Below are 26,973 nucleotides of genomic sequence, written 5' to 3'. Positions count from 1 at the left end.
AAACAAGAGACCTTCATTTGTAATTGCCTTCTGCAAGGTCATCATGGATCATGCGGGCTAACTCTTTAGGCTCCATGCTTTAATGCCCCCTAGCATTTCAGGGAGTTAACAGCAGCATTAGGAGGGTGTCTTGCCAGTTTGGAAAACAGCTCAGATGAAGTGTGATTATGTATTTTAAAAAATCAGTTTGACTTATGAGTTATTTCTGAGTGTGGGGATACATAGCAAGACTAGCCCTCTGGCAGCAGTAGGGAGGAATCACCAGTAGTGAGGGTCACCATTTTGGTGACCACAGACAGGCCTTTTGCAGCTGCGAAAGGGATTTCTAGGATTTTGCCAAAAACACGTTCAGGCTCAGGTATCCTCAGTGCAGGCTAAGCGCTGTAGGTCTCCATCAGCCCCCAGCATCCTTTTAGCAGTGAGTCTGGCAGCACGGTGGGGACCTAACCATGCTCTGACTTCCCTTCACAGCTCACCCCCCGGTGCCAGCGCCGGAGCGTCCCACCGCCACAGTCTCACCGCTGCGGACGCCCAGCTCACCCTCCCGCCTGCCGGCCACCACCATCCGGCCTCACTCTGCCATCTCCCCACAGCACAGCCACCAGCCACCCACGCCGGGGGCCCGGCCCCTCATCCCCCTCACGTCTGCCGCAGCTGCCATCACACCGCCCAACGTCAGTGCAGCCCACCTCAATGGTGAGGCAGGCAGCGGACCTCTGGGTGGCCCTGCAAGCCCCAGCACTGCTGGCAAGGCCGAAGAGAGGAAAAACGAGAAGGTAAAGGCTGCTGTTGCGGGCAGAAGTGGGTTTTAATCACCTGCTGGGCCACGGGTTATTTCCATGCTTTGTCCTTTCCCCACCCCTCCCTGATACTGCTCTTATGTTGCTCTCTGGGATGAGAAGCGAGCGGAGCTGCTCTCCTGCTGAATTTGGCTATTCTGATAACCAGCATCCAGTTCTCACAGGTCTGTGAAAGATATTGTAACAGGCTCTCAGGTCTCAAGAAGAGATGGCCAAGTCACAAGCAGTCTGCCAAGCAACATGGCAGAAATTACAGCAGGTGATAGAGACCGGCCAAAGATGCCTGCAGAAATGTGTGAGCAATCTGAGCTGTTTTACTACTTTGCAGATATCTGGGTTTCTTGCATAAAATGTCATTGCTGTGGAACAGGGGAGCAGGGAGAAAGGCATCAGAAGTGTCTCACTGCAGCATGTAGTAGGCCAGCCCTGCAAGAGCCAGCCCTGGCAGCCATGCTTCTGTCCCTGGTGCACCTGGATGAGCAGAGCCAGCATGTAAAGCTGCTCTCAGCGCTCTGCCTTTTGGGTTTATGCTTTCACCAAATGTTTTCCTTGGGTTAACAGCTTCCATTCATCTGATGGGAGTTATCTCCATGCTATCTAGCAGAACCCACTGATGAAATGGCCTGTTGGAATCACACTCCTGGTTTATACTGCTGAATATACTGTTGAAGAGCCTCTGAGGCTTGCTTTTCCTTTGTGAATATATACCTTCTTGTATGTCCCCCATGTTTTTCCATAGTGACGGGCACATATCGGGTAGACATTTACTCAGAGAACATGGTAAACTGAGATTGCAGATCTCTCATGTGGTCACGGTCACAGACTGCTCCTAGTTTCTCGATGAGAAATACAAGTCTTAAAATTGCTTCTGTAATCCTGTCCTGAATTGTCTCTGATTGTCTTTTGGTGAAAGGAGAAAGGTGTAAACTGCTACCCTAGACATGAAATTTAGATATTTGCTTTTGAAGAATGAATTCCAAGTATTCATTGAGGGCTCCATGGTGAGTGAGCAATACAATACTTGCTTCTTCTGCAAGCTAGAGAGACTGTGTAGCATTTAGCCATGGTGGTAGTTTGCATGTTGCTTCAGAGACTTGTGTAGTAGCATATTAAATACTTCCCAAAACTAGCATGTAATTACGTAGGTCCATGTGGAACACACCAAAATTTCCTAGGTAAATTTATGTTGAGGCTCTACATAAGATTCTGGTTATCCATTCCCAACTGGTTACACCTTTAAGCACTGGCACAGGCTGCCCAGGGAGGGGATGGAATCACCATCGTGGAGGCGTTCAAGAACCGTGTGGATGTGGCACTGAGGAATGTGGTTGCTGGGCATGGTGGGGATGGCCTGGAAGTTGAACTAGATGATCTCAGAAGTCTTTTCCGTCCTTAATGATTGTAGGATTCTATACTGAATTTGAATGCAGGGAAGGAAAGTTAACGATATTTGTGCTCCACAGATAAAGAGGAGAAGCAAATAAGATACTGCAGCAACACTGAGCATTGCTAAAGATCAGTACAGTACCTGGGAAGTACTGGAGAAAAGTGATGTTAAATCTGCCGTCTCTGACTGTATAGAGTGGTACAGAACTGTGTTCAACTGTGCTGAGCAATGTGTTCCTGAATCTCCTCTGTGTCATTTCACTTTCATTTAAGGAAGGTCTGAACTAACAATGCTCCCTTTCCCTTTATAAATAGTACATGATGTTTGGCCTGTTAAATTGTGCTCCTACTCTCTGCATAATTCAAATCAAACCCAAATATCTCTTTGAAGATGTTGAGAGCTTGGATAGGGCCAGACTAAAAGCCATGCTGCTATTCAAAAAGGAATCTGGAAATCAGAACTGTAGCCATATCTGGAACCACAGTCAATATTTCCAAAGTGGAGACTGGTTGGACAAGTTTGGGGTAAACAGGGAGTAGCCATGACACTCAGAAGGAGTATCGTAGAGAGAGGTAATATATGTTATTGCTACACCTCTTAGGAAGAAAAACAGACGAGGTTGAGAGGTGAAAAACAGAAGCAGGGACATAACTAGCAAACTGCCAGATAAGGAAAGACTGGAAGCAATTTGTCTGAGTTTAGTTTCATTATAATAATCAGTCAAGTACTTCAAGATGAAAGGAAAAGAGGGGATGTTAGAAAGAGGAGTTATAATAAGGTCTTCAGCTCCACTGAACACGGGGTGGAAGAAATGCACAGGTAATTATCTCCTGAGAAAATGAGATTAGCAAGCAGTGTCTGAGGTAAATTGCAACATGCCATAAAATCAGTATTGTTGTTGGATTCAGTGGTTTTGGGGATCCAGTCATTTTTTGAATTTTAATCCCGACTTCTGTCTTTGCAGTTTCTTTTATAGGATTTTATGGAGAGTGAGGGCTGAGCAATCAGAGGCAGAATGGCTCTTTTGAGAAACATCCTCCTTTTGTTAACTGAGTTTTTCATTTACACACAGATTTTCAGTGCGAGTTTACTGTAGTATAGAGGGAGTTCACGTAGTACGAAGGAAGAAGTGCATATTCTGGGATGGCCATGCTGAGAATCCACTGGATGTCATGGTTCTGTTGTAGAAGATGTTTGCTGTGAGGACTGTGGGACAGTTTTTTGCATTTGTCACTCTAGCACTGTCAAAGATATTGATCCTTGGGAAGTTTTCTTCAGATGACAAGCTTAGAAAGGTTAGCTGATTCCTTGAGGCCAGGCTGAGAGAGTGGGAAAATGTAGCTTAAGATATGATCTTCTACTAATTTATGTTTTATGAGTTCCTGCCTAGATTCTGTGTGGTGTTACCAAATATGACATCAAGGGGCAGCTGTTTAAAGGAGTCTGTATATGCTACTTGGGTAGCTTGTTCCAGAACAGGATTGCTTTTATCTTGGGAACATCCTTGAGTGTACTGCTGAGGTATTCGCTGCTAATGCTTTCCTCTGTGCAAATATTTTATATACCAGTGATATTTCACCAGTTCCTGTTGGTGTGCAGCAGTCAGATGCAGCACATTTCAGGATTTCTCTAAAATCAGGGTTCTGTAACTCCAATTTTTGCTCTTCTTTCCTTGTTATCTAAAGACAAGTGACAGAAGCAATCCCAAGAATTATGGTTTTCAGTTCAGTAGAATGTTTTGCTTGCTCATCTTCTACTGAAAAAAAAAAAAATTAAAAATCCTTACTTCTATTTTTTGATGATTCTTTTTTTTCCAGTTCAGCTTATACTTTGAAAGTCTTCATCTGAAGTTTCAAACTTGCAGATAAAACTTGGCCCCTGCATTCAGATTTATAACAGTGTCTGACTGTCACTCTTGTGCTGACTTAAATGGGAGATAAATAAGAGGCAAAACATGGCCTTCACGCCAGTCTGCACTTGTCAGTGTGCACTTATCCCAGGAGGATGCTGGAACCAGCCTCCTGCCCTGTTAGAGAGCAGTTAAAAAGCTGCTGGTGGTAACTGAGGTAAGACTGAGCAATAGATAGTGCTTAAGTCCGCTGTGCAACCATGCTGTAAAATCAAAGCTGTTTCAGGGCTTTATGGACTCAGTACAAAGCAACAGGAAAGGCAGCTCATGCAGAGGTAGAGCAGACACCACAGGAAAAACAAGCAGGGACTGAATACAGGCATGGGAGCATGGCAAAAGTCAGGGAGGTAACATGCTCAGGGCAGCACAGGAGAGAGAAGGGCATTAGCAGAGGTGGGGAGATGCAGCCAGGCAGTGGAGAAGGTATGCCAGTACAATCCTCTATGACAAGGGCGTGAAAGAGGTAGAAAAGAATGAAAATGGGGAACGGGGCTGTTTGCTCTAGGGCTGTGGGTGGTGTCAGGAGCCCACCGACCTCCAGCTTTGTCATTTGCTCATAATGTCTGCTCGTGTAACTGTCTGAAACTCAGAGAAATACCATTCAAATTCCTGAATTTTCTGAACATCCAAAAGCAAGGGATGGAGATCCCAGCTGTGGAATGGAAGCAAAGCCCCATATTTGGGAGGCTTTTTAAAATTGAGAGTCCTGCTTTTTCAGTCACGACAAGCACTGTGCAAGTTCAGCCTATGGCTGGGAGCTTGTAATTACAGCATGACTACTGCTCTGACCTCAGCCAATTTTTGCTGTAATGGTTTCTGCGGTACATAATCTGAGCTGATACTTAATACCTCAGATAAAACCACTTGTTTGAATGAATTAATGCATTTCTCATTAAATGTGCTCCTCATTACGTTAATCAAATCAAGCAAATGATGCTGGGTGGTTAGACCACTGTAATTAAACTTTCTTTAAAATCCACTCATTTGGCTTTTGATGAGGATTTTGATTAAGCTCTTCCAAAATGTCTGGCCTGGTATCTGTTTGAGAGGGAAATAAGATCTTGCTCTAGTGAGCAAGTTATTAATTCATCACTGTGCCACACCAACTCCTTAACTGTTTTACCTAGCTGGAGTATAAAGAAATGTTTGAAAATTGGCAATGTAAAATTAAATGTTTCTTATAACTATGCTGAGATAAAAAATCTATTTGCAGTTTTAAAACTAGTAACTTTGTTCCTGGAATATAAAGAGGGGCTGGATAAGCAAGTCACAACAAACTGGAAGGCACATTGCACTGCTGTTGACTGATGTTATGACAGCAAGAAACCCATCTTCAGAAAAATGACTGAATGCACAATGAGAGTTTTGCATGCAAAGAAAGACTGAACCAATCAACATCTGTCCTCTCACTGGTGTCACTCACATTCTCAAATATTGGTTCTGCTCAAAATAGCTGCAATCCAGTCAGCTTGGCCTGATCCTGATGTAAGGAATACATTATAAAGGAATACAAGCCAAGGCTTCCACTTTTCTAAGCTTTCTTCCCCATCAGAAATAGGCTGACTTCATCCAGACTGCTTATCAAGAACAGTCCTGGTACATGGCATGGCCCACACCCTGCCCCTATGCTGTCCTGGGAGAAAGCCAGACCCATAGAGATTAGTGGTTGTGGACCAGAGTTTGATCCTAAACCCTGGCCTTGTTTTACGTGCCAGTGTAGACATGAGTGGAGAGAATTCCCTCTCTGCTGCTCCTCCTTTCTGCCAGTGCTTTCCTCTGCCTTCCCTGGTTTGCAGCCTTGAGCCCACTCTTAGTAGCCCACCCTGACTTTATGTAGTGCTGCAAACTAGTTCAGAGGACCTTTGAAATTTTGGTTTTATAAACTCTGAGATGCTCTTCAGCTTTGCTTCACATTAAAGCTGTGTGGCTAAGCTGTCCGTTGGTAAAACTGAAAGTGCCTGAAGGAAGTGATTCTACATGGTAGTGCACCTTCAGTTTTCATTTACTGTTAGTGTCTGTATTGTGACTTCTTCTCATATTAACGTGTCCCTGAGTGAGGAGTTTGTTATCACTTCTCATCTATGAGAGAAATTGAATTCCTTATCCGGAAAATGGAAGATCAGTCTCAGAAGTAGAGTGCTGAACACTTGCAAGGACTGTGTGGATAGAAAATGACATGACAAAAATAGTGGTCACCCTGGGACGAATAAAGGTAGCTAGGGACAGAGTTGATGGAAGTAGATTTTTCAAATACAAAGTCAATATGACTGACCCTGAAGTTTTGAAAGAGAAATTCCATCTTCCTAGTAGATATGAAATCATTTAATATTTTTCACTTTGTAGCCACTTCACCTAAGAGAACCCCTTAAGTTGTACGAATATGAAATGGAATAACAGCCAGGTGACTAAATGAAGGCAGAGTGGGACATGAAAATGAACACATTCCACAGGAGCAGGAGAGTCTGGTTTGAATTTCTACAGTAAATATATCAAAATGTAGCAAGCATCAGGAGGAAGCAGCATTGAAATAACGATGTAAAAAATTTCATGGAAATGACAAAGAATAAGTTCTGTGAAGCCAATTAGCTTGGGTAGTTGGTAAGACATCTGAGTTGATCCTGACCACTACCACCACCGTTTCACTGATCATTTTCAGAATCACATTTGACTTTTCTGTTGCATGTATGTTCCAGTTCATTCTTCAGGAGGAGTTCTTTAATCTGGGATATTTTAGCCTATTTCTCTGAAGACTTGTGCGCAGAATACATACTGTTAATCCATTTCCTTTCAACAAAGGAGAGGGGGCTGCATTCATCACCAATGCAGTGCTGCTTCCCATGCTCCAGAAGGCAGATTTTGGCTCTGTGACCAGCAAGTGATTCACCAGAAACTTGGCCAGAGAGTGGAAATCTCTTTTTCTGGTCATGTGAATTCAGGCCACAGAGTTCTGCTCTAGGGCAGGAGAGCTCGTGCTTAACATCTCTCCAGCACCTTCTCCTTCATCATTAGAGTTCAATTTGAAAGGACAAAAGCCTGGCAACTCACTGATAAATATTTTAAGGCTGGCAGATAACCCAGCCAAAAGCACGAGTCTCAGCTGTCAAAACATAGGAAACTTCTGCTTTACAATAAAACAGATTTCTGTTATTTCTGACTGGCTAGGATTCTTTTGCTTAGATCAAGGGCAATAAGCCATTGATCAAAATTTCTTTTTCTTCTTCGCATTTTTGATGTTAGGAAATGCTTTCAAACTCCCCACAGATATTTCAAGTGCTGGCTTTGCTGCCAAGCAGGCTCTGAGAGCTCTTCCTCTTCTCTCCCCTCTCTCCCCCCTGCTTATCTTCCTTGTAGCACTGTCGCAGGATTTCTGAAGTGGCTGCAGTGGATTTCTCTTACACTGTTTCGAGTGGCTCTGTGCTGTACTCCGCAGCCATAAGGAGAAGCAAATCCAGGGGAGGCGAGGATGGAGAGTGCTTTTGTGTCAAGAGGAAATTCACTTTATCTCCTAAATGGAAGCGAAGCTGCCTGCATGCCAAGATGCAGCGTTGTGCTGGCACTTGGAGAAGCCTAAATTTACAACACATAAGACCTATAGGTTTTTACTAAATCCTTAGCTCTGTTGGAAGGAAGTAGGGCTGACAAAAGGAAGAGCATGTAAGGGAGCGCTGGAGACAGAAGGCTGCAGGCATGTGCATGTGTCTGCGTGCGAGCATCGTGGTGCTGGCATTTCTCTGGCATTCCCATGCCAGTAGAGGAAATGGCACAGTCCTGGCTCTCTGGATCTGGCCATGCTTGGGTTAGCCAGGTGAAATTTAAGCCCTTTAAGTAGTGGTTCTGATGAAAGACATTGATATATTCTGGCTGCTAAGGCATTGTCAGGGCCATCCAGTAAGAAGGTAGAGGTAGCCCTGCTCCCCCACCCTCCATTTGTCCCCTTTTAATTTCCTTCTCTCTTCCTCGAGCTACAGCACCCTGCAGGTGGGCTCTTGAGGATCCCTCACCCCCTCCTAATGTCAATTCCCACACACAGGTTAAAAAACAGAGTGCAAATGCTGTGCCTGACACCACCCCATCGCTCCCAATGAGGATAAAACAGTTCCAGCAGAAAGCCACGCTAAAAAGTTGGATGCCTTGAACACGGTGCAAGTCTGCAAGCACTTCTGTAGACCATCAGGTCCCATTTTCTTTCCACAGTTGTTTTTCAACTATGAATTTCAGCAAGTCTTAAACTGCCAAGAGGTAACAGATTGTTCACTGAAATACAAATATCTCAAGCACTAATACAGTTGTTTTACGGGTACAAGGTTTGAACTTTGCTGTGAAAACTGACCATAATCAGCTTTTCAGTGTCTGTGTCCGTCTTTTTTGTCACAGAGGTACTTGTATTTTTCTTTGCTTTGCTCTATAGCTACCCAGTAGGTAGGTTAAAATACGTAGAATCAACGCAGAAATACTTCAACCAACTCTGTTAGAATAATTACATAAATAAATGAAATTGCTGTTTCTGACCAACATCAGCACTATAGAAACAGCACTTTGTAGCAGACAGCAGATACCTGCAGCATGTTTCTGTTTTTATCATGTAACTTGGGGGCATAACCAAGTTGTAGCAGAGGGGTATTTTTCTTATTTTCTGTATTTTTGTTTATTTTCCATTGAGCAGTAGCAGCAGAAAGATTCGCCAGTCCTTAACTTTTAGTTTGCCAAGTGGTAAAGCCATTTTAAAGTCAATCTGTTGGGTTTTTTTTTGTTGATGCTTGTTGTGTTTTTTTTTTCTGGCCTGAATGTCTCATGCATCAAGTAATTCCCTTCAGACCAAGTCAGGATGTAGAGCTAGTGCTTGTCCCTGATGGTCTACAGAAAAATACTGTTATTATGCCCTCCAGAGAAAAATTGTCCTCAGGAATTCAGAAATTCACCATGCAGAAGTTGTTTTTCAGACACTTGATCTGCAGGCTGCCTGTAATCAGTGAATATTGGGTGTAAAGTGGTCAATTGTTTAAAAAAAATAATTATAAAGGCAGAACTCATAGTTTTATGTTTTGTATGTATTTTATTTGGTTGATGCTCTCCGGTATATGTCTTTAAGTTAAGACTACAGAAGCTGAAATATTAATTCACCTCAAACTGTACTCAGAACGCTAGCAGCAGACCAGCATTGGGCTTCATCACCAGATGCCCCAGGGAGAGAAGTAATTTAATATGGGTCCACGGCCAACTTATTTTACAGTAAAGTAAATTTTCTGTACTGTGTTTTTTAATCCCTGTTCACAATCAGTTCAGAGCTGGCATATTTAAAAATGGAACTCGCTGGCTTTTTTGATGACTTCAGAGATCTCTATTCCCTCCCATACCACATTATGTTATTCTTCATATTATAAATTTTGAGACAGGAGAGGGTGAGGTCAGGCAGGCAGAGCCTATCAACAGGACTGTGCCTGCTGTGGGAAGGGAAACTCATAACCCAGGCTTTGATCAGGACATAAAAGACAAAACTGATTTTCCAACTTCTTAATTTTTTTCTGGACAGGTTTTAGTCTAATCCAGATACTTCTGCTTGGCAGGTTTAGATGCAGTTTCTCTTCTTCTAGCCTAACCGAGCTCAGTTCCTACCCTTGGTTCACACGTACTGTTCTCTAGGTCTCTGAGAGGTCTACTTTCTGCGCTCTCCTGGACAGTCTGCAGCTTGCTGGGGTCTGAAAGAGTAGTGCTACAGAGTGGAGTTCAGCTGAGACTTTGTTAGCAGTGACTAGAATCCAGTAAGAACTTTCCATAGCTTACACATAAAGTGCTTATTAATGTGTATCCAGGAGCCATTTGCCTTTTTCAGAGCAATTTCTTGACTCACGTCTTTTTCGTGATCCACTGAAACTCCCACATCCCTTTCAGCAGAGCTGCTGATTTACTGGTCAGTGCTTGTTTTGCATCTGTGCATTTGATTTACCCCTCTAGGCGGTCCAGACATCATGTTTGTCTTTTCAGATTTCACCATGATGTTTTAAAACCATTTCTGCATTTTAGGAAAATTGTTCTGAATTCTTCTCGTTTGTTCCCTCAACTGCTTGCAGACTTAACTCAGTGCCTACTGCAGGTTTTAGAAGTGGAGCTCTGGCTCATTTACCACGTAATTAACAAAAAGATTGAACAGCACTGAGCCTAAGACAAGCCTTGTTGGCACCCGTTTGAAATGTTCTCCCATTTGACAGCAATTCATTACCTGGAACACACTGCAAAGCAACTGACAGCAGCTGGTTGTCTGTCTGCAGTTTAACTTCTTGTACATATGCTGCTGAGTAGAAAAAGAGAGAGCACGAGCCTGGAAGGGATCCCTCAAACACAAACATTGCTGTCCTAGCAGGAGGAAGCAGAATGGACAAACCCATAGAGGATACTCATCATATTGTCTGCCCAACTGTAGGAAGACTGTCAGATACATCAATAGTAATCATAAGTACAGGGGCTTGACTAGAACTCATGATTGCTTTAACTAATGGGCTACTAATTCTCTTATCCTTACAGGCAGAGATGTTGCAATCAGTTGTGGTCAAACTGAGGACAGGATGATTCTAAATCAATGTTTACCCACATTGTTTTGCTAAAATGAAAATAAGAAAGGCTGTCACTCTTTAGGCAACATCATTTGATCAATCACTATAGTCAAGGGAAATCTTCTAGCACTTACATTTGATTTGTGTAAAGGGTTTTCCAGCTTCATCTGTGAGACAGACTATTATGACAAAGCTGTCATTTCTGCTCCAGCTCAGCCGTGATTTTATCTTTAGATAGTTTCTATCATTTTCAGGTATGAGGTACATGTCACCAGCGCCTTCACAGAGGCTTTTTAAGCTTCTGTTTTAAAATTGCCCAATTTTTGCTGGTAGTTGGCAGGATCCACCTTCCATTTCAGGTCACACTGTCCTCTTGTCAGGCAACTGGTTGTTAGAGCAAAGAGGAATGTGCTGTGTGCCTGTTATTGTTGCTGGTTATTTGTGCACTGGTCACATGTAAGAACACCGAGCAGACGTCATTGCCTCATTGCCTAGCAGTTTAATTCAATTGTATTTAATTACATGGTCATACTTGTAGGTCATGTGTCGTGGAAGAAGACCTGGGTAAAACAGACAAAGGAAAGGATAGGATGGATGGTAGAATGAAACAGAATGAACTTAGCACAAAAAGAGAAAAAGGCCATTGAGCTATGAACTCCCCTTTCCTACTTGCATCCTGGTTGTTCTGTTTGGTTTACAGCAGTCTGAGGTTTTTTCATTGATGGTCCTTCTTGCTCTGATCTTTAATTTAAGAAAAGAGAATGTTATTCTTCCTAAGTCCTGACTTTGGCATAAGGCTATTACTTTTTTTTTTTTTTTTTTTTTAGCAAATTGTCTTTGATAGTTCCATTTTTATTTTTTAAGTAGCAAAAAGACTAAAAACTGGGAAGAAAGGTGAAGCCTGATTGTTGCCGAAGAGAGGATGCTGCTGTAACAAGTTCTGCCTGGTATTAAGCAGCTTCTAGCAAGCTTTTTGCTATCACAGAGCTTTAGTAGTAATTACAACCCAAGTGTTGTGATATTTGGAAAGCTACAGTGCCTTGGTTGCTTCATCAAAGAAATTGTCGTTTACATGCCTGGGCATCCTTCTGACATTGACAGCCACTTTTTAATCCTTCAAAAGGATTCTAGGTTTCTGTCTTCATTTTTTAAAGGGCATTCACTTAAAGGATGTTCATGAGGGCAGGAGGAAGCAGAGGCAAGTGCACTCAGAATACTGCTTTTGGATGCTCCAGTTTGATGCTGTGGGAGCTGCCGAAACTGGAGGGCAAATTTTCAAGAGAGAAATGTTCATGTTCACGGCTTTGATTTTGTCCAAAACCCCTTCTGCAATGTCGGATCACCTGGGAGCCATCAGGGCCCTCTCCTTCCTACCTCTCACCCAAGCACTGCAAAGCCTAGCACTAATTCTCAGAAATACGTTGCCCAATCAATAGGAGCTTCTGCATTTGTAGCCTCTGGGCCAGAGTCCATGTGGCTGTGATAAGTTCTGTCAGTCTCAGCTGTGTCCTCAATCTCTAGATAAATGCATCTTTTATGAACTGGTGAATTGTTTGTAGGAATTATTTCACTGTAATGTACTTCAGTGTCTGGTACACACAAATCCTGCCAATTTTTTATTGTCCACAGGCAACCCTTTTTCCCTTCTGTGGGGAATTGATTTTGAGAGAAAAATATACCTGCTGTGATGCCTAAATTTTCCACAAGCAATCTTCCCTCTGAGTGCCAACCACCCCAAAACTATTTAGCTCGTTGGAAGTGCTGAAATTACAGCCTGAGGTGGCACGGCTGCTGCAACATATCAACCAAGTGGGAATAGACTCATCAGTGACAAGGGACAAGATGACCTCCACTAATCCAAACCGTTTACCCACATGTTTCTGCTTTCCATAAAAATACAAATCTCACTTGTCTCTTATTTAATAAGATTACAGAGCAAGACTGTGTGATCTTAACTGCTTGTTTCTGAAATGAAATCCGTTCTTTGTGAATGGGGAGAGCCAGAGCTAAGTATGTGTGAGATTGGAGTATGTCAAAGCACATCCTGAATTCTGTCATTGGTTCTCTTTCATTCAAGTGTTTGGTGAGTGAGCTTCCTCTGGCTTTCTGCAAAATGTGTGTTGCTCCTGGTCCTCCCCAAAACCAATGAATCTTTTTCATTTCCTTACAAGAGACAAGGAGCAGCAAACTAACCTGTCAGTCTAACTCATCACATTTAAAAACACTAATTCTATGCAGTCTACCATTTACTGTGTTTGTACCTCTTTTTCTCATTTCAGAATCCTGTGTTGTCAGTGAAGCTGTGATAGATTTTCCTCTAGCATGAATAAATGAGCCTGATTTTTCAGAAGGGTTCTCGTACTCTGTCCATCTGTCCAGTTCTCTAGAAACTACAGTTAGTCTTCCAGAGCATCCTAAATCATTCTTTCATACCTGGTTTATACATTAAAATAAAATCTAAAAGATTCGTAATTTGTTGGGCTACAGTTTAGGGTAGATCTTCAAGACTCGGTCTGGCATCATGTAGGAGACCTCCATGCTGATTCCAGGTAAGTCCTTGGTATGCACAGTGGCAGTGTGACCCCAGACTAGGAAGCAAGGTGTGCTCCTGGAAGCAGTAGGGCACCATCAGCCCCATTGCCAGTACTCTGGTGGCTTCTTGGTGCAGGGTGAGCCCTTGGTCTGTGCTGAGTTGCTCAGCAGAGATGGAGCTGAGGAATCTGCAGTTGCAGAAAGTACTCTGGGGTTGCACTTCCCAACCTTTTGTGTCTCTTCCTTGGCTGACACTGCATCCTGCTGGCTGCCTTTTGCGCTCTCTCAGACACCTGCAGCTGATGAAGTTTCTAAACAGCTGTTTCCAAAGCTGGGACAGTACAGGGAAGGGCTCGTTCCTGGCTTTGTCCTGTTTCCTATGCTCTTGCCCAAATAGCTTTGTTTCTTTATTGTAGCAATCGTCATCACTGATTTTATGATCTCTTTGTAGCAAGGTGGGGACACCCTGTACATGCTCCAAGTACTGTTTCATCTCTCTGTTTAGACCTTCTGAAGCAGAGATTGGATCCATACCGTTATTTTAACAGCCTTTACTAGATCTGTTCTCCATTAATTTATTTAATCCCCTTTGAACCTGATCTTACTTTTGGCTTCCACAATCCTGTGTGCAGTAATTCTGTACTTAATTATGTGTTGTATGAAAAACTGCTTCCTATTTTTGTTTGTTTGTTTGAGCCATATGCCTGATAATCTCATTACACTTCTTCTAATTCCTGCATTGTGAGAAACAACCGATCTGTTCCCAAGTCATCTCCAATGGGCTAGGTTTTCCTTCTAGAAATACAAGATGAGGAATCCTTGTGAGACTGAGCATGAACTAATAGTTGTGTTGGATTGTTGAGTGGGAAAAAGAAATGAATACCAGAAATGTGCAAAAATATCACGTCTACTCCCTTGCTTTGAGCTCCCAGAGAAGTTGCTCACACTTGAAGTGAAGAGATGGACGAAACTCAGGATTAAAACACATCCATCTGAGTTTGCGGTTACTTCCAGACATACTGGCTGCTTGTAAATAAGTGTAAATGTTGCCATGGACTTGGCTACTACCATAGTTTCATCACTTTCCTCGGTGTTATCATATTTCACTTTATCACCACACAATTTTGAGTAACTTTATCAAGTTACTGAGGAGTTTTCAGTCCCCTGGTGCTCTCTCTCAGCATTTTCCACAAAAATAAAATCACAAACTGTAATCAGGGCATGGAATAAGTTGCATATCTTAAAACTTTCCACCCTTCTCATAACCATCAACTATTCCCTACGTAACAGATGAGGAAAAGCAGTGAAATTAAGAAATAATAATAATCCATCAGCTTCTCTCTCCATCAATCACAGAAGAAAAAGGCAGTATCAGTTCAGCAAATGAACTGTCTCTCATTCACCATAAACAGTTTTAAAGTACCAGTAGTTTTTCCTTCTGCCTTCTGCCTGTTAAGAATGCAGTAGACCCCAGGAAGCCCACTGATAGCTGAGTCTGCTTCCATTCCAGCTTTTTTTCTCCCTGATTAGTCTTTAACTTTGCTCCAGTGTTTAAAAGATCTAACATTCCATACAGCTTGAATATTCAAATATATTTTTAGATTCCCCCTGTATCTCTTTTAGTACTCTGTAGAGCCTTGCATCCAGCTCAGTTCAACAAAAGCACATGATTAAGTGCCTGTGTGCTTTTCTGTACTGATCTGAACTTATTTATTTTTGCAGTTTGGTTTTTGAAACATTTGAAATGCCCTGTGAGGTCTTACTTACCAACACTTAAGAATATCTACAGGGCAGGAGTCAAGTGGATGGGACCAGGCTCTTTTCAGTGGTGCCCAGTGCCAGAACAAGAGGCAGTGGGCACAAGTTGGAATACAGGAAGTTTAATACTAACATGAGGAAAAACTTATTTACTGTGAGGGTGAAGAGCACTGGAACAGGCTGCCCAGAGAGGTTGTGAAGTCTGCTTCTTTGGAGATATTCAAAACCCACCTGGATGCTTTCATCTACAACCTGCTGTAGGTAATGTGCTTTAGCACAGAGGGTTGGACTTGATGATCTCCAGAGATCCCCTCCAACCCCAACAATTCTGTGATTCTGTGATTAATGACTTTAATACTAGTTAGTTATTTTACAAGTCAGTGACCATAAGTCTAATATAACTGTGCATATGCAAATGTACGTATGTTACTGGAATTGCTGGAATTTAAAAACTAATGGTATAATGAATTCTTTTTGTTCCTTAGTGTGTTTACATACTGAGAGTATAATAGACTTCTGGCCAGAGTTAGTTGTCTCCATTAAAAACTATATATTCTACGGACACATAGATTGCCATGAAAGTAATGCCTCCTATTTATTTCCATGGAAACTGCAACAGATACAAAGAGCACAATAACACTATTTAGCAGAGCACATTCTCAGCTACAAAACACTATTTTTCAACACAGTCACTAGCAGTAGCTATGCCTTTTTGCCAGTTTTGAGCAAGAGCTTGCATGCCACACTTTTAAAAATCTGCACCAGTGGAGGTGACCCACTGCTTCACAGCTGCTATGATAACTTCACTGTTAGGAAAATGTTGCCAGTTCAGTCCAATATTCAGTGTGCTGACATCCACCGTTTGTTTCCATAAATGCTGAGCAAGAGCTGACGAATGTCAATGGGTGCCATTTTCTCTGCATGGAGGAATTCACTAACACACCTTTGCTTCATCTGCACTTCCACGTCAGATGCCATTGTGTCAGAGTGCCCCTCTGCTTCCATCTGCCACACAGCAACAAAGTGTTACAGAATTTAATGGGGAGGTTCAGCCTCTACTGCCATACCACCAACATCTGATGTCATGGGCCAACATAATAGAACAGGAGGCGTTACTTTCAGAAGAGTCCTCATATTTCCACATAATATACTATACAAAACTAGCCCTTAAAAGCAGCAATGCTTGTCTAGTAATTGCTGAACAGTAATTATTTAAAAGTAATTATTTAGAAGTAATTACTGTTGTCTTGTTCAGCGTATCACTTGTGCTTCATCAGAAATGATGACAAATGGTAAATCTGCATCCAAAGACTTCACAAACACGAGGTTTTCATTTGAGGCGATGCCAGTTTGGTTTTTAAATGATTATCACAATCTCAAATCATTTTATGGATTTTACAAAGTCAAATAGCTTTCTCCTTAAACTACATAGTTCAAAGTACTCCCTACCCTTTTAATCCAAGCATCAATCACCAGTAACCAAGTTACACTTGGAGTAAAAACATGCTACTCTCCCAACACTAACTTAAATTTACTGGAACCAGTACTGGCCGAGTTAAATAAGCAATGAAAGTGGTGGTTGAGGGGTACTGACTGATTGGTGAGTTCCTCATTTGTTCTTCGGTGCTCAGGGCAGCATTTAAGCAGTTTTGTTTCTTTTTTCTTTATTTTTAAACGAAACCTTTTTTCTCCCTCTGGCTCTGTTATCTTTTGATGTAGCTGGTGTTGCATGAGAAATTGCCTCTTTTCAATGGCTGGAACCAGATTTTCTATCAGCTGCAGTAAGGTCTCCTAATTTATTTAATAAACCTAGATAGGTATGAAATGGAGTATTAGGAGCTGCTGATGAAAAGAAAAAAACAACAAAAAAAAACACCTAAAACAGAATTTTCTATTTATTTGGGTGGTTTGGGGAAAAAAAAAAAAAAAGAAGAAGAAAGAAAATATCTGTATTAATAAAACCAGTATGTATAATTGGTGTTTGGATTACAGCATGATTATTACTTTGCAGATATGGGACTCTGTATCACTCAGTCATCAACGAAGTAGCTGCATTCTGTGCTCATCTCATCTCTGAAGCTGAAAGAAGAGCTGGTTATTATCTTCAAGTGGGGTTATTAATGAGGGGAAAAATCATCCCCAATTACTGTGAAGCAAAATATTTCAACATTTACATATCTGAGACTTTAATTTTGATCTAGTCTTTCATGGTTTCTTAAGCTCAGACTGTATTCACTTTTCAAAATGTTCCCACAGCAAAATATCAAGGGGAGCTTGCACCTGTCTAAGTGATGGCTTCCTAAATGTATGCTTCAGGGTCACAGAAGTGTTGCCTGTCCCTTCGTGTGTTGCCAGAGACTGATTGCCTCTGAGATTCCTTCATGCTACACCATAGGAACAGTGTTGAGCTTAGACTTTGTCAGGGAAGTAAGAAATTCTGACCTATATATACTGTGTTCACAGTCCTTTTTTTTTTTTTTTTTTTTTCTTAACTAGAAACAGCCTGGGATTCATTTCGTTCTTTCTCTTTTTTTAAAAGAAGGTATTGATCCTTACAAAATTAATGGCTTGGAAGTTTTGACTGTGAACCTCGTAGAATAAAACCTGCACAACACAAAGGTGATGATTTAAATTCAGTTGGACATGTGGGCAGTAGCCAGGAGATGGGAGAAGTGCCATTAGGACTGTGAACCCATCTATCAACAGAGATGCAAAGGTCTGACCTTGGTGGGTTCAGGAGGCAGGGACGTCAAACACAGTTTGCAGTCAATTGGAAACGTAGCTACCAGACAAAGAAAACTCAATAATTACACAGCTGCTTTGGTAGATTACAGATTTCCTAGAAAGCAACAGAACAGCAGCCCATGAATGGAAAAGGGAAAGCATCTTTTTTGTTGTTCAAAAACGTAATTCCTTACAGTCATCAGAAACGTCCTCTGTAAACTTGTCTCTTTTCAAAAACCCGCGGCGTCTGAAACCAATCGGTGAGCATTTCTGTACAGCCCATTAGTGCTTAGCTGATTTATGGTGAAACTGCTGCAGAAAGGACTGTCTTGGACAGCCATATAAATATTAAATTAATTTCTTATGAAGGATGGTTGCTATTATACTAAATATTAAATGAATTCATAATACTTGGACACTTGGAATAAATCATTACTGGGATTGCATTTTAAGATTCGGCTCCAAATTCCCCTTTTTTTTTTTGGCTGTTAAAGCCATGGAAAACGACTGGTTGCTCTCAAAGAAATGTGTGACTACGCAGCATTGGAGCACTAATGAATTCCCACAGCACAAGGAGTCTTAACTTAGGACCATTTACAGATGAGAGGAGGCCTGATGGGTTTTAGGTTGAACTACTGATTGTAGAAAGTTCAAAACCAATGTGTTTCTCATGAGAGACATCACAGCAAATCATCAGCTCCCAGCAGTCCTTGGTTTACTCTGAGCAGCATCAGCAGAGAGTCTGGCACTGCAGTACCAGAAGATGCTGGGAACATCTGGCAGACTCAAAGGGAGGGAGATCTGGATGCAATATCTACACTCCAGGCACCCAAGGCGTTCTGTATTTGTTCACCTCCAAACATCTCCCCCAAGGCCACAAGGGGACTTCTGGGTCTTTTGATTTGGCTTAGCAAATGAAGTGCAACATCTCAGCTCTTTAAAGGTCACAGATCTACGTCTCAAAAGTTGAGTAAGATGCACAGTTCACTACAAGGAGCCTAAAAATCAATTCTTTATTTTTCCCTTTTGTTAAAGTAGAACAAGGGGTACCTCAGTCAGTTCATTATAGCTCTCTGCTGTCTGAGGGACAGCAGCTTCAGTGCAAAAATTTATGTCAGGAGTAACCTTGTAGGGTGGGAGCTGTTCCTGTAAACAAAATTAGCTGTCAGACTCGTCTGCTTCTTAATGCACAGATGGTTGTGAATGTGTGTATTTCCTTCTTTCCAAAGATTTTGGCTTCCGTGCCTTGGATGCCTAAGTCATCCAAGGTTTTTCAAATGAAAATTGCCCAAGGTATTTAAATTAGAAGCAAAAATTAGAAAAGCTGCTACCACATAGGAATATTAATTGTTCATTATACAGGGCTTTAGTTCGTGTAGTTACTTTGCATGTGCAAAGCTGCCAATTAAAGAGTCTCGAAGTGCTCACTGCTGCACAATAGCCATTTCTCCAGGGCCCCACAATGGCTATTGTGTTCTGTCACTGACCTTTAGACACCTTCAAATGCGTATTGACACAGTATGCTGGGATCATTCGAGCTATTGTTTCAGCGAGCCACGGGGAAAGAAGAGGTTCTCAATTTTCTGAAGAGCTTTACAATTTGATTTAATGATGACAGCAGCAATATTTCTTAATCAGAAAGTGAAAAGAAATGCTGAAATGTTTTCTGGTTCTTCAAGTGAGTTCCATCAATCACAGAGGAGTTCTTCCTCCTGGTCAGGGAGAGATGTTTCTCAGGGGCACTCGGTCTTCTCCTCTGCTACACCCAGGGGAATGAAGTTGGTGGCTTTGACCCGTTGGTGCCATACAGCCCTCCCTTCGCTCCCGCAGATTGTGCCTGGGTGAACGTCTTGGCAGGACGAGTCCTTTAATCTATAAAGTAACCCGTAAGTGACAAAAGACCTTAATAGTTGCAGTGGGTCCCAGGAGACTGGCACCTGGAAGCATAGTTTAGACTCTACTCTTCAGAAATCACTGGATATGGTAAGAACAACCGTGCTTTATTTTGGCATGTACAGATCTTAATATTTGAGGTACTTCTGCTTTCTGACGAGTCCATGACAGTAAAGAGTGCAAGCAAGAACTTTCAGCAGCAGAGACATCGGATATTCTGAGTACATTTGCAAGTAGATTTACTACTCTGAGCGTCTCCTAAAAGCTTATATTTATTTCACTGTAGTCCTCCGATTCTTTAAAGCTGCTTTGAGAAATAACTTCAGCACTCAGCACATAAATGAACATTGTTTTAAACCTCGCATGGGACATTTTGTCTACAAACAAATGAATTGCTGGCTTGTATTTCCAAAGAGCTTTCCTGCTCAGAGATAGAGAGATCATTCTGTTCTATCAGTACTGTGTTTGCTGGGCTTGTTTTTCCCTCCCTATGTTTGTGCGTGCTTAAGGTGGACACATAGCAGAATTTCTCACACTGTTACAAAACATGCAAAGTCCATTGCATTTCTTCAGTAAAAGACTCTGAGCTTTATTTCCACATTAACTGAAAGAGTGCTTTTAATTTGTTTGCTTTACTCTGCATCAGAAACCACAGCAGAACTTTGAAACTACACGTGCACTGACATTGTGATTGCCAAGTGTGAACGTTGCAGTCTGTATTCAACCATAAGGCAACAGTTGCACCTTAAAACTAAAGGAGAGGTGACCTACCTCTGAAAGGGAGGTGTCGGTAGGAGCAGTGTGATGTAGGATGAGGAGAGAAGCAGGGCCTGGAAAGTAGTACAAAAACACTGTTTCATGCCTCCCTCCTCCTTGCAGTAAGTCTGTATCGAGCAGTAAAATGGCAAGCAGCAAATGAGGCAGCCATGATGAGCAGTTCTCTTGCTATCCCACTGGTGTTTTTTCAGCACAACACCTGCTGTGTTACTTTGAGGGAGTTTCTCTATTGGACAACAGGAGTCCCTGGAAAGAGAGAGCAGCAGTCTGGTTGCCTCCTCCTCTGTATGGGAAGTTTGTACCTTTGCAGTATTTCTTTCAAGAGGTCCATGATCACTGCTTGGGTGAATTCGAAAATAGAGTTTATCTATAATAGGTCCTTATTCTGCTGAATAATTCCAGCACTTCTGGGTGGGGAGGGATTTTTGTAAGATGTTTATTAGCAAATGCTCAGTTCTACCTGAATCTACCCCTTTATAAGGCAGCCTGGGGGAGTTTCCTGCCACAAAGGAGAACAAAGGGACGAGGGATATCTGCTCACTGCCCACGTTTCCTTTTGTTGCTTTGCAGAAGGAGAAGAAGAGCGGGCTGCTGAAACTTCTAGCAGGAGCATCAACAAAAAAGAAGTCGCGCTCACCACCATCCGTGTCTCCCACACACGACCCACAGGCGGCCATCGAAGGAGTGCTCCAAGGGGCAGTGGGACCAGAGCTCTCCTCTCTCTCCAGCCACGGCAGGGCAGGCTCATGCCCTATCGAGAGCGAAATGCAAGGAGCAATGGGGCTGGAGCCTCTGCACAGAAAAACAGGCTCCTTGGATTTGAATTTTTCCATCCCTTCTCCTGCCAGGCAGCCCCTCTCTTCCATGGCAGCTATTCGGCCAGAGCCCAAGCCTTTGCCTCGGGAAAGGTAAGCTGCGTATCTCCAGAGGTCGCTGCATCCTCAGAGGGCATTTGGAGGAAGGCTGCACATTTAACTTGCTCAAGGGTTGTTAAAGTTTTGCAGCTCCGTAGATTGACTGTGAGCGGCTGTGCCTATGCCCATTGAAAACCTTCTGGCGCATAGTGCAGGTTTAATTTTCATTCATTTAAAAACGTGTTTCTGGAGAGCAGCGCCTTGCCACGACAGCCCTCATTCAAGTAGAGAGGACAGGGATGCTTTCTCAGCCCAAAGAGAGTAGATACTGTGGACAAATACCTCTTCGGGATCTCAGTGTTTTAATAAATTCATGGAGCTGTCACTTGGCAACTTTGGAACAGTAGCTGCAGAAAGAAACAGAAAGAAACTGTTTTTCTGTGATTGTATGAAAGAGGTCAAATGGAATGCACAGGGAAAGTCAGCCTGGCCCTGAATCTGGTCAGTGTTATGGAGCAGGTGTGCAGGGCATAGGAAGGGCTACCACAGGACAGTCCAACCTTACATGGTATTTCACAGCATACAGCTTGGCATTTGGCTGGGAAGGTGACAATGACACTGTAACAAACTTTTCTAAGGCATCTAGCCTGTGAACCACGGAGTGCTGTGCTTGATAAACTGTACACAACTGAGTAGGAGGTAGTAAGAAGGTTGCAGACTGATTCATTGCTTGGCATTGAATGTAACTCTAGATCAGGAGTCCCTAGAAAAATGAGTTGGGCCACAGGCCTGCACTGTCCAATGTGAAGTTTCTGCTATTTGCAGGTCTGGTGTGGGAGGACGGTGATGAAGAGGGCAGACCCATTGGTACAGAGCTAATTCAACTCTTTTATAGAAGAACACAGAGTAACAGCATATTCCGTGAGAGCCAAATTTGAGGCAAATTGGAGTGGGTGCAGGGCAAACTAAGAGCAATGGGAGATTTGAAACCACGTGCTTTTGGGGAGTGATACGAAGAGCTCTATCTCATCTGTTATGGAACAGGCTTGGGACCAACCTGTAAGAGACTGCAGAAGGGACAGGCTTGGGAATATTTTTATTCTGGATTGGGAGTTCTGTCTAAAAGAGATGCTGCACTTTAAGCACAGCTATTACAATGGAAGCAGAAATAAATGCAGACAGGTCCTTCAGCATTGTAATGAAGGCACTGAGAGTAGACTATCACAGTAGTCTCTTGTCTTTAAAATCCATGAAAAACCAATTTAGTGAAAAGAGTGAAAAACCAATCCCTATTTAGGCACACTTAATTTGGTCTGCATCAGTTTAGATTAACGCTATAAGAAAAGCTAAATCAATACAAACCAGATTTAGCAGCAGTGTAACTACATCAGTGGAATGCTGCACCTTTAGTTAAACATAGCCATGAAAAGAAACCAGTAAGAGCATTCCCTGGTGCCTTGGAGCTGGCCATTGAGGTGCTGCTTTCCAAGCTTTGATGTAGAAGAGTCTGGACGTGTTGTTTAATATGCCAGGGCTGGTCCCATATCCTACACATTTCTCATTTCACCTCAGGGGGGTCCTGACAGTGAAACATTGAACTAATGACAATTTTAAGCAGCTGCAGTGAAACAGAATAGAACCAGAGGGACACTCTTAGCCTTGCTGGAATGAGGAGAGAATAGATATAGACTGCTACAACTGTGCAAATACTTCCAACTGCAATATATGGTGGTAAGGAACTTCCTCTCATTTTAAGCATTTTGATTCTCGAGTCTTAAATGTGAAAATAAGCTATAATTGAAGTAACCCTAATTATACACAGCAGGCAAGATTCTCTAATTGATTTATGAATTAACTTCCATATCATTGGTGTATCTGCATTCCTTAACTGATCATACGGGTTTTTTTCGTGCCATAATGGGAAATATTAATTACCTTCATGCACTAGGAAGGATAATGCTTAGTCCTAGAATAATCTGAGCAGATACATTAAACACTTGTCTCTTAGAAATTCATCCCACATCCATCTGTGCTCATTAAATCATCAAATTGCTCAGAAGTACCGAATTATTTAAAAAAAAAAAACAAATTACAGTTTTCAAACCACTTGTTCTCTTCACATCTGGCAATGGAGGAACTTGCATTCAACATCACTCAGCTACACATTTTGCTTGTTTGCATTTTGGTGCATTTCATCTGCACAGTAGGAGCAATTCTCTGAGAAAGAAAAGGGAGGGAAGGGGAAAAAAAAAAAGAAGAAAAAAAAAAGGTTAGATAAACAGATTCAGATGCTGGCTGAAATTTTAAAAAGCTGCAGAGCATTTCAGTGCTCTTAGCTGTACTTGGCTTTCTATCTCCCAACGCCCATCTGTGCACACAGAGACAGAACGCTGGAAGGTTGGAAGAAGTAGCACATTCCTTAATATTTACAGCATTCAAAATGAGGCTCACACAGGCAGCAGAGCACTGCTACTTCTTACAAAGGGGTTGGCTTGCATCTCTGGCCCTTGCCATGTCCAGGCTACTGATGGAAACCAAGCAGATGTACCACAGGTCATATCGCACAGGAGATGCGTTACAAAGCCCTAATTGCTTGCAGCTTTGACAGGAGAATTGCCTGTCCTGCTGCCTGACAGCACAGCCCTTCATGGGAGTGCAGCCTGTCAGAAAGGAAGGTGAACTGAGCTTCAGTGTCATAGAAATGCTGCTAATTTTTATTCTGTTCATTCTTTGTACATGGAGAAAGCAAGGAAAGCAATACTGTATCTTATTCCATTTGATGTTTTCAAAACCTGGCTGTGGGTGGCTGCATCAGAAGGGAAAATGGTCCTACCTCCCCTGTCATTTACCTTTGACATTTAACTGTTTTGCTGGGATGGTTAGTGCCCATCTCTGCCTTCTGAGTGTAGCTTCCCACGGTACATTTTTAAAACCACTTTCCTTCTGCTGTTCCCTGTTGTAAAGCATACCACAGTCTGAGCAGCAGAGCGGAGAGATTTCCCAGGTGGTGTCCTTGTCACTTTGCGTTGCAGTGACTGACTGTCAAGTGAGTACCCCGTCATGATGCATGTGCCTCACACACTCTTTGCCAGCAGCTGCTCCATCCAGCAGCTGGTTGTGCAAGAAACCGGACTGGTACAGCCGATCCCATGCAGGGATGCCATGAGGCAGCTACAGACTCACCCCCATCCCCCTGACACCGGTGGCTCACGTGGAAGAGGGGTATGCCGTCTGCCTAGCAGCACCAAAGCAAAACATTTGCCTTGCCACCCCCTTCAAGAAAATATGACTGTACATTAAAGCAAAATGGGAAAGCTGAGTGTATGTGTGTGAGTCATGTTCCCCTAGCTGACTGGCACCGTTCCCAGATGCAAACCTGAGTAAAACATGTCACGCGTTGTTGACTCTTTTATAGTAACTGGCACTAATTCTGCCATGTTATAGTCTGATAAAGCGGTTGTATCCAGACTTACTGTCACGACTGGCATATCTGCCTGGCGTTTATATGGTTTTCAGGGAGCCTTTGAACAAGTGGTAACCACAGCAGCACTGCAGAATTAGATAGGAGCAGTGAGTGTGACCTTTAAAATAGACCCCTCCTGGTTTCCAACTATCCCTTCTACAAATCACTGCCACATTAGAAATTGAGCTCCCCATTCAAGGAAGCATTCAAGCATGTGCTTAACGCTCATTGACTTCAATTTTGTCATGCACGTATATCTTCTTTGCCAAAAGGGAAAGCAAAGGAAGGGCTTTTTTCTTTCCTGAAAAGTGATACCAGAGAAATGACCCTAGGAGTATGTTCTGACTGAGCAGTGACATGTATGCACACGGTTAAGTGCTCCTCTGTCTTGGGTGCTTGTCTCAAGGTTGAGAAACTGGGGTCAGCCATCTCGGAAATTGAATCCCGCAGTGCTTGCAGCAGAGGGTGAAGGATCCAGATGAGGTTTGTTCTTCTGAGTCTGCTGGTTCAGACACTGTCAAACAGAGCAGATGAATGGGTTCTGGCTTGTAATTTGCAGAGGTGCTTTGCAGGTCTCTGCAATGGGTCAATGAAAGGATGGAGAAACAGAGCTCCAATGATAAGCAGGAGCAGTGGTTATCTGGGCTGGATACTCGATTGTCACAGATGAGCTATCCCCTCACAGATGTCACATCCCAACACACAAGGGATCTGTTGAATTCACAGCACTGGACTCCTGAAACCTATCCTCAGTGTAATATTTTTACAAGCAGAAACTTGGAATGAAGTTTTTGAACTCTAGCACTGTAAATGGGTCCAGATTGGAGATTAGCTTTGCAGGACTAATTTGCCTTGTTGCACCTCTATTTTTGCAGCCACTGTAGCTCTGTCAGTCTAGTGGACATATAGATTTACTCAGGGAGAAGATACTCAGTATTTTGTTTCTTTTCCTCAGCTTTTAATTACTGGTGACTTCTGATCAGTACCGTTCCATGCCTGTCTGTTCACAGTGACAGCCTGCATGAGCAACTTAGAGCAGGCAACTGACTCCTACGCAGCTGAAGTGCATGAGATGAGGCTTACTCTGTGGAAAGTGTGGCATGAGGCCTTGCAGCTGGAGCAGTCAGACAATCCACGTGCCTCACACCTGTGCTTCTCTGCCAATTTCTCTAGGGTCACTCACCAGACATCTCCCAGCCTCTGCAGAAGATGAGGTAGCTTCAGCAAGCTCGTATCTCTTCCATGTCAGAACCTTGACTTGCATCCAGAGCAGGACATTGTGCGCACTAAATGAGGCAGGCATCCTGTAGGAAAAGTAATACATGATCACGTAATGGAAGGCTCAATTGAAAGCAAGCAACATGAAGTCATGGGCAATCTTAGTCTCTTATTTCTTCCTCAGATGTGTGGTTGTGAAATGTTCCTGCTCTTTCAAAGTGTCTTTATGCATCTACGTATCTGACATCTTGAGTCACTCTTGCTTTTTCAAAGGCAACATGAGCAGAACCTCCATCATGTGAGAGGTCAAGAATTTTAGCTGCACCTTGCACACGTCAGCGGTGATAATGAAGGGAGAGCTGTATGGGACAGCTGACTGCAAGGACAAGCGCTGCAAGGACACAGCCATGGGTTTCATTTCTTACTCAGCTCTCTGATCCCTCACCTTCCCCCATTCACCAGTGCCCAGGCAAACCAGTTAGTTACCCATCCTTGCTGGCACTGCTCCCAGCCTCCCCTTATGTATTTTCTCTTGGGCACTGAGGACCCTCCCCAAACTCTATCATCCCCTCTGAGTTTGAAGTGCCCAATCCAGGGATGCAAAGTCAGCATGGAATCTGTGCCTTGGAACTAAAATAGAAAAGAAGCCCACTGCTGGGAAATGCAACTGCTGATGTCCCACAGAGCTAATACAAATTGGCGCATCAGCCAGCAGAGATTTTAACTTCATTGCTCTCTTACCCTCTACTAAACACGTGCCATCTGGGGGCATTTTGAACTTTACCAAGAGCAGGTGAATTTCTGAAGGAACACCACTGTTGACTGACCGATAGGGCCATAGATTGGGGCTTTCTTAGAAGGCTGGGAAAAGGAACAACTGTCTGAAAATGCATTTTGCAAGAGAAAACGCCCAATATCAGTAACAACAGACGAAGGTGCTCACCTCACTTGTAATCAGACCAGCTACGTAGCATTTCTACAAGTTCATAATTCAGAGATGTAATGTGACATGGATAAAACAGAGGTGTTTCTGAGGTTCGTCTAAAATGTCAGGAGGCGGTTTGGGGTAAGAAAACATGCAATGTTATCATAGCTTCTCAAAGACTAGGG

The 26,973-nt window shown here is 42.8% G+C and overlaps 1 protein-coding gene across 1 annotated transcript in view; it reads left to right on the top strand.

Annotated features, from left to right (window-relative positions):
* Positions 1-26,973, top strand: part of SH3RF3 (SH3 domain containing ring finger 3) — a gene marked incomplete at its 3' end in the record, with an annotated part of 231,043 nt that overhangs the window by 200,701 nt on the left and 3,369 nt on the right. Inside the window, exons 8-9 of the mRNA XM_079542119.1 lie at positions 472-776; positions 20,899-21,236. Of these exons, the coding sequence (XP_079398245.1) occupies positions 472-776; positions 20,899-21,236 (643 nt within the window). The remainder of the gene's footprint in view (positions 1-471; positions 777-20,898; positions 21,237-26,973) is intronic.

This window comes from Tetrao urogallus (genome assembly GCF_951394365.1).
Source record: "Tetrao urogallus genome assembly, chromosome: 1".
Classification (NCBI taxonomy): domain Eukaryota; kingdom Metazoa; phylum Chordata; class Aves; order Galliformes; family Phasianidae; genus Tetrao; species Tetrao urogallus.
The sequence above is the reverse complement of the archived record's forward strand: the minus strand, read 5'-3'. Positions and strand labels throughout refer to the sequence as shown.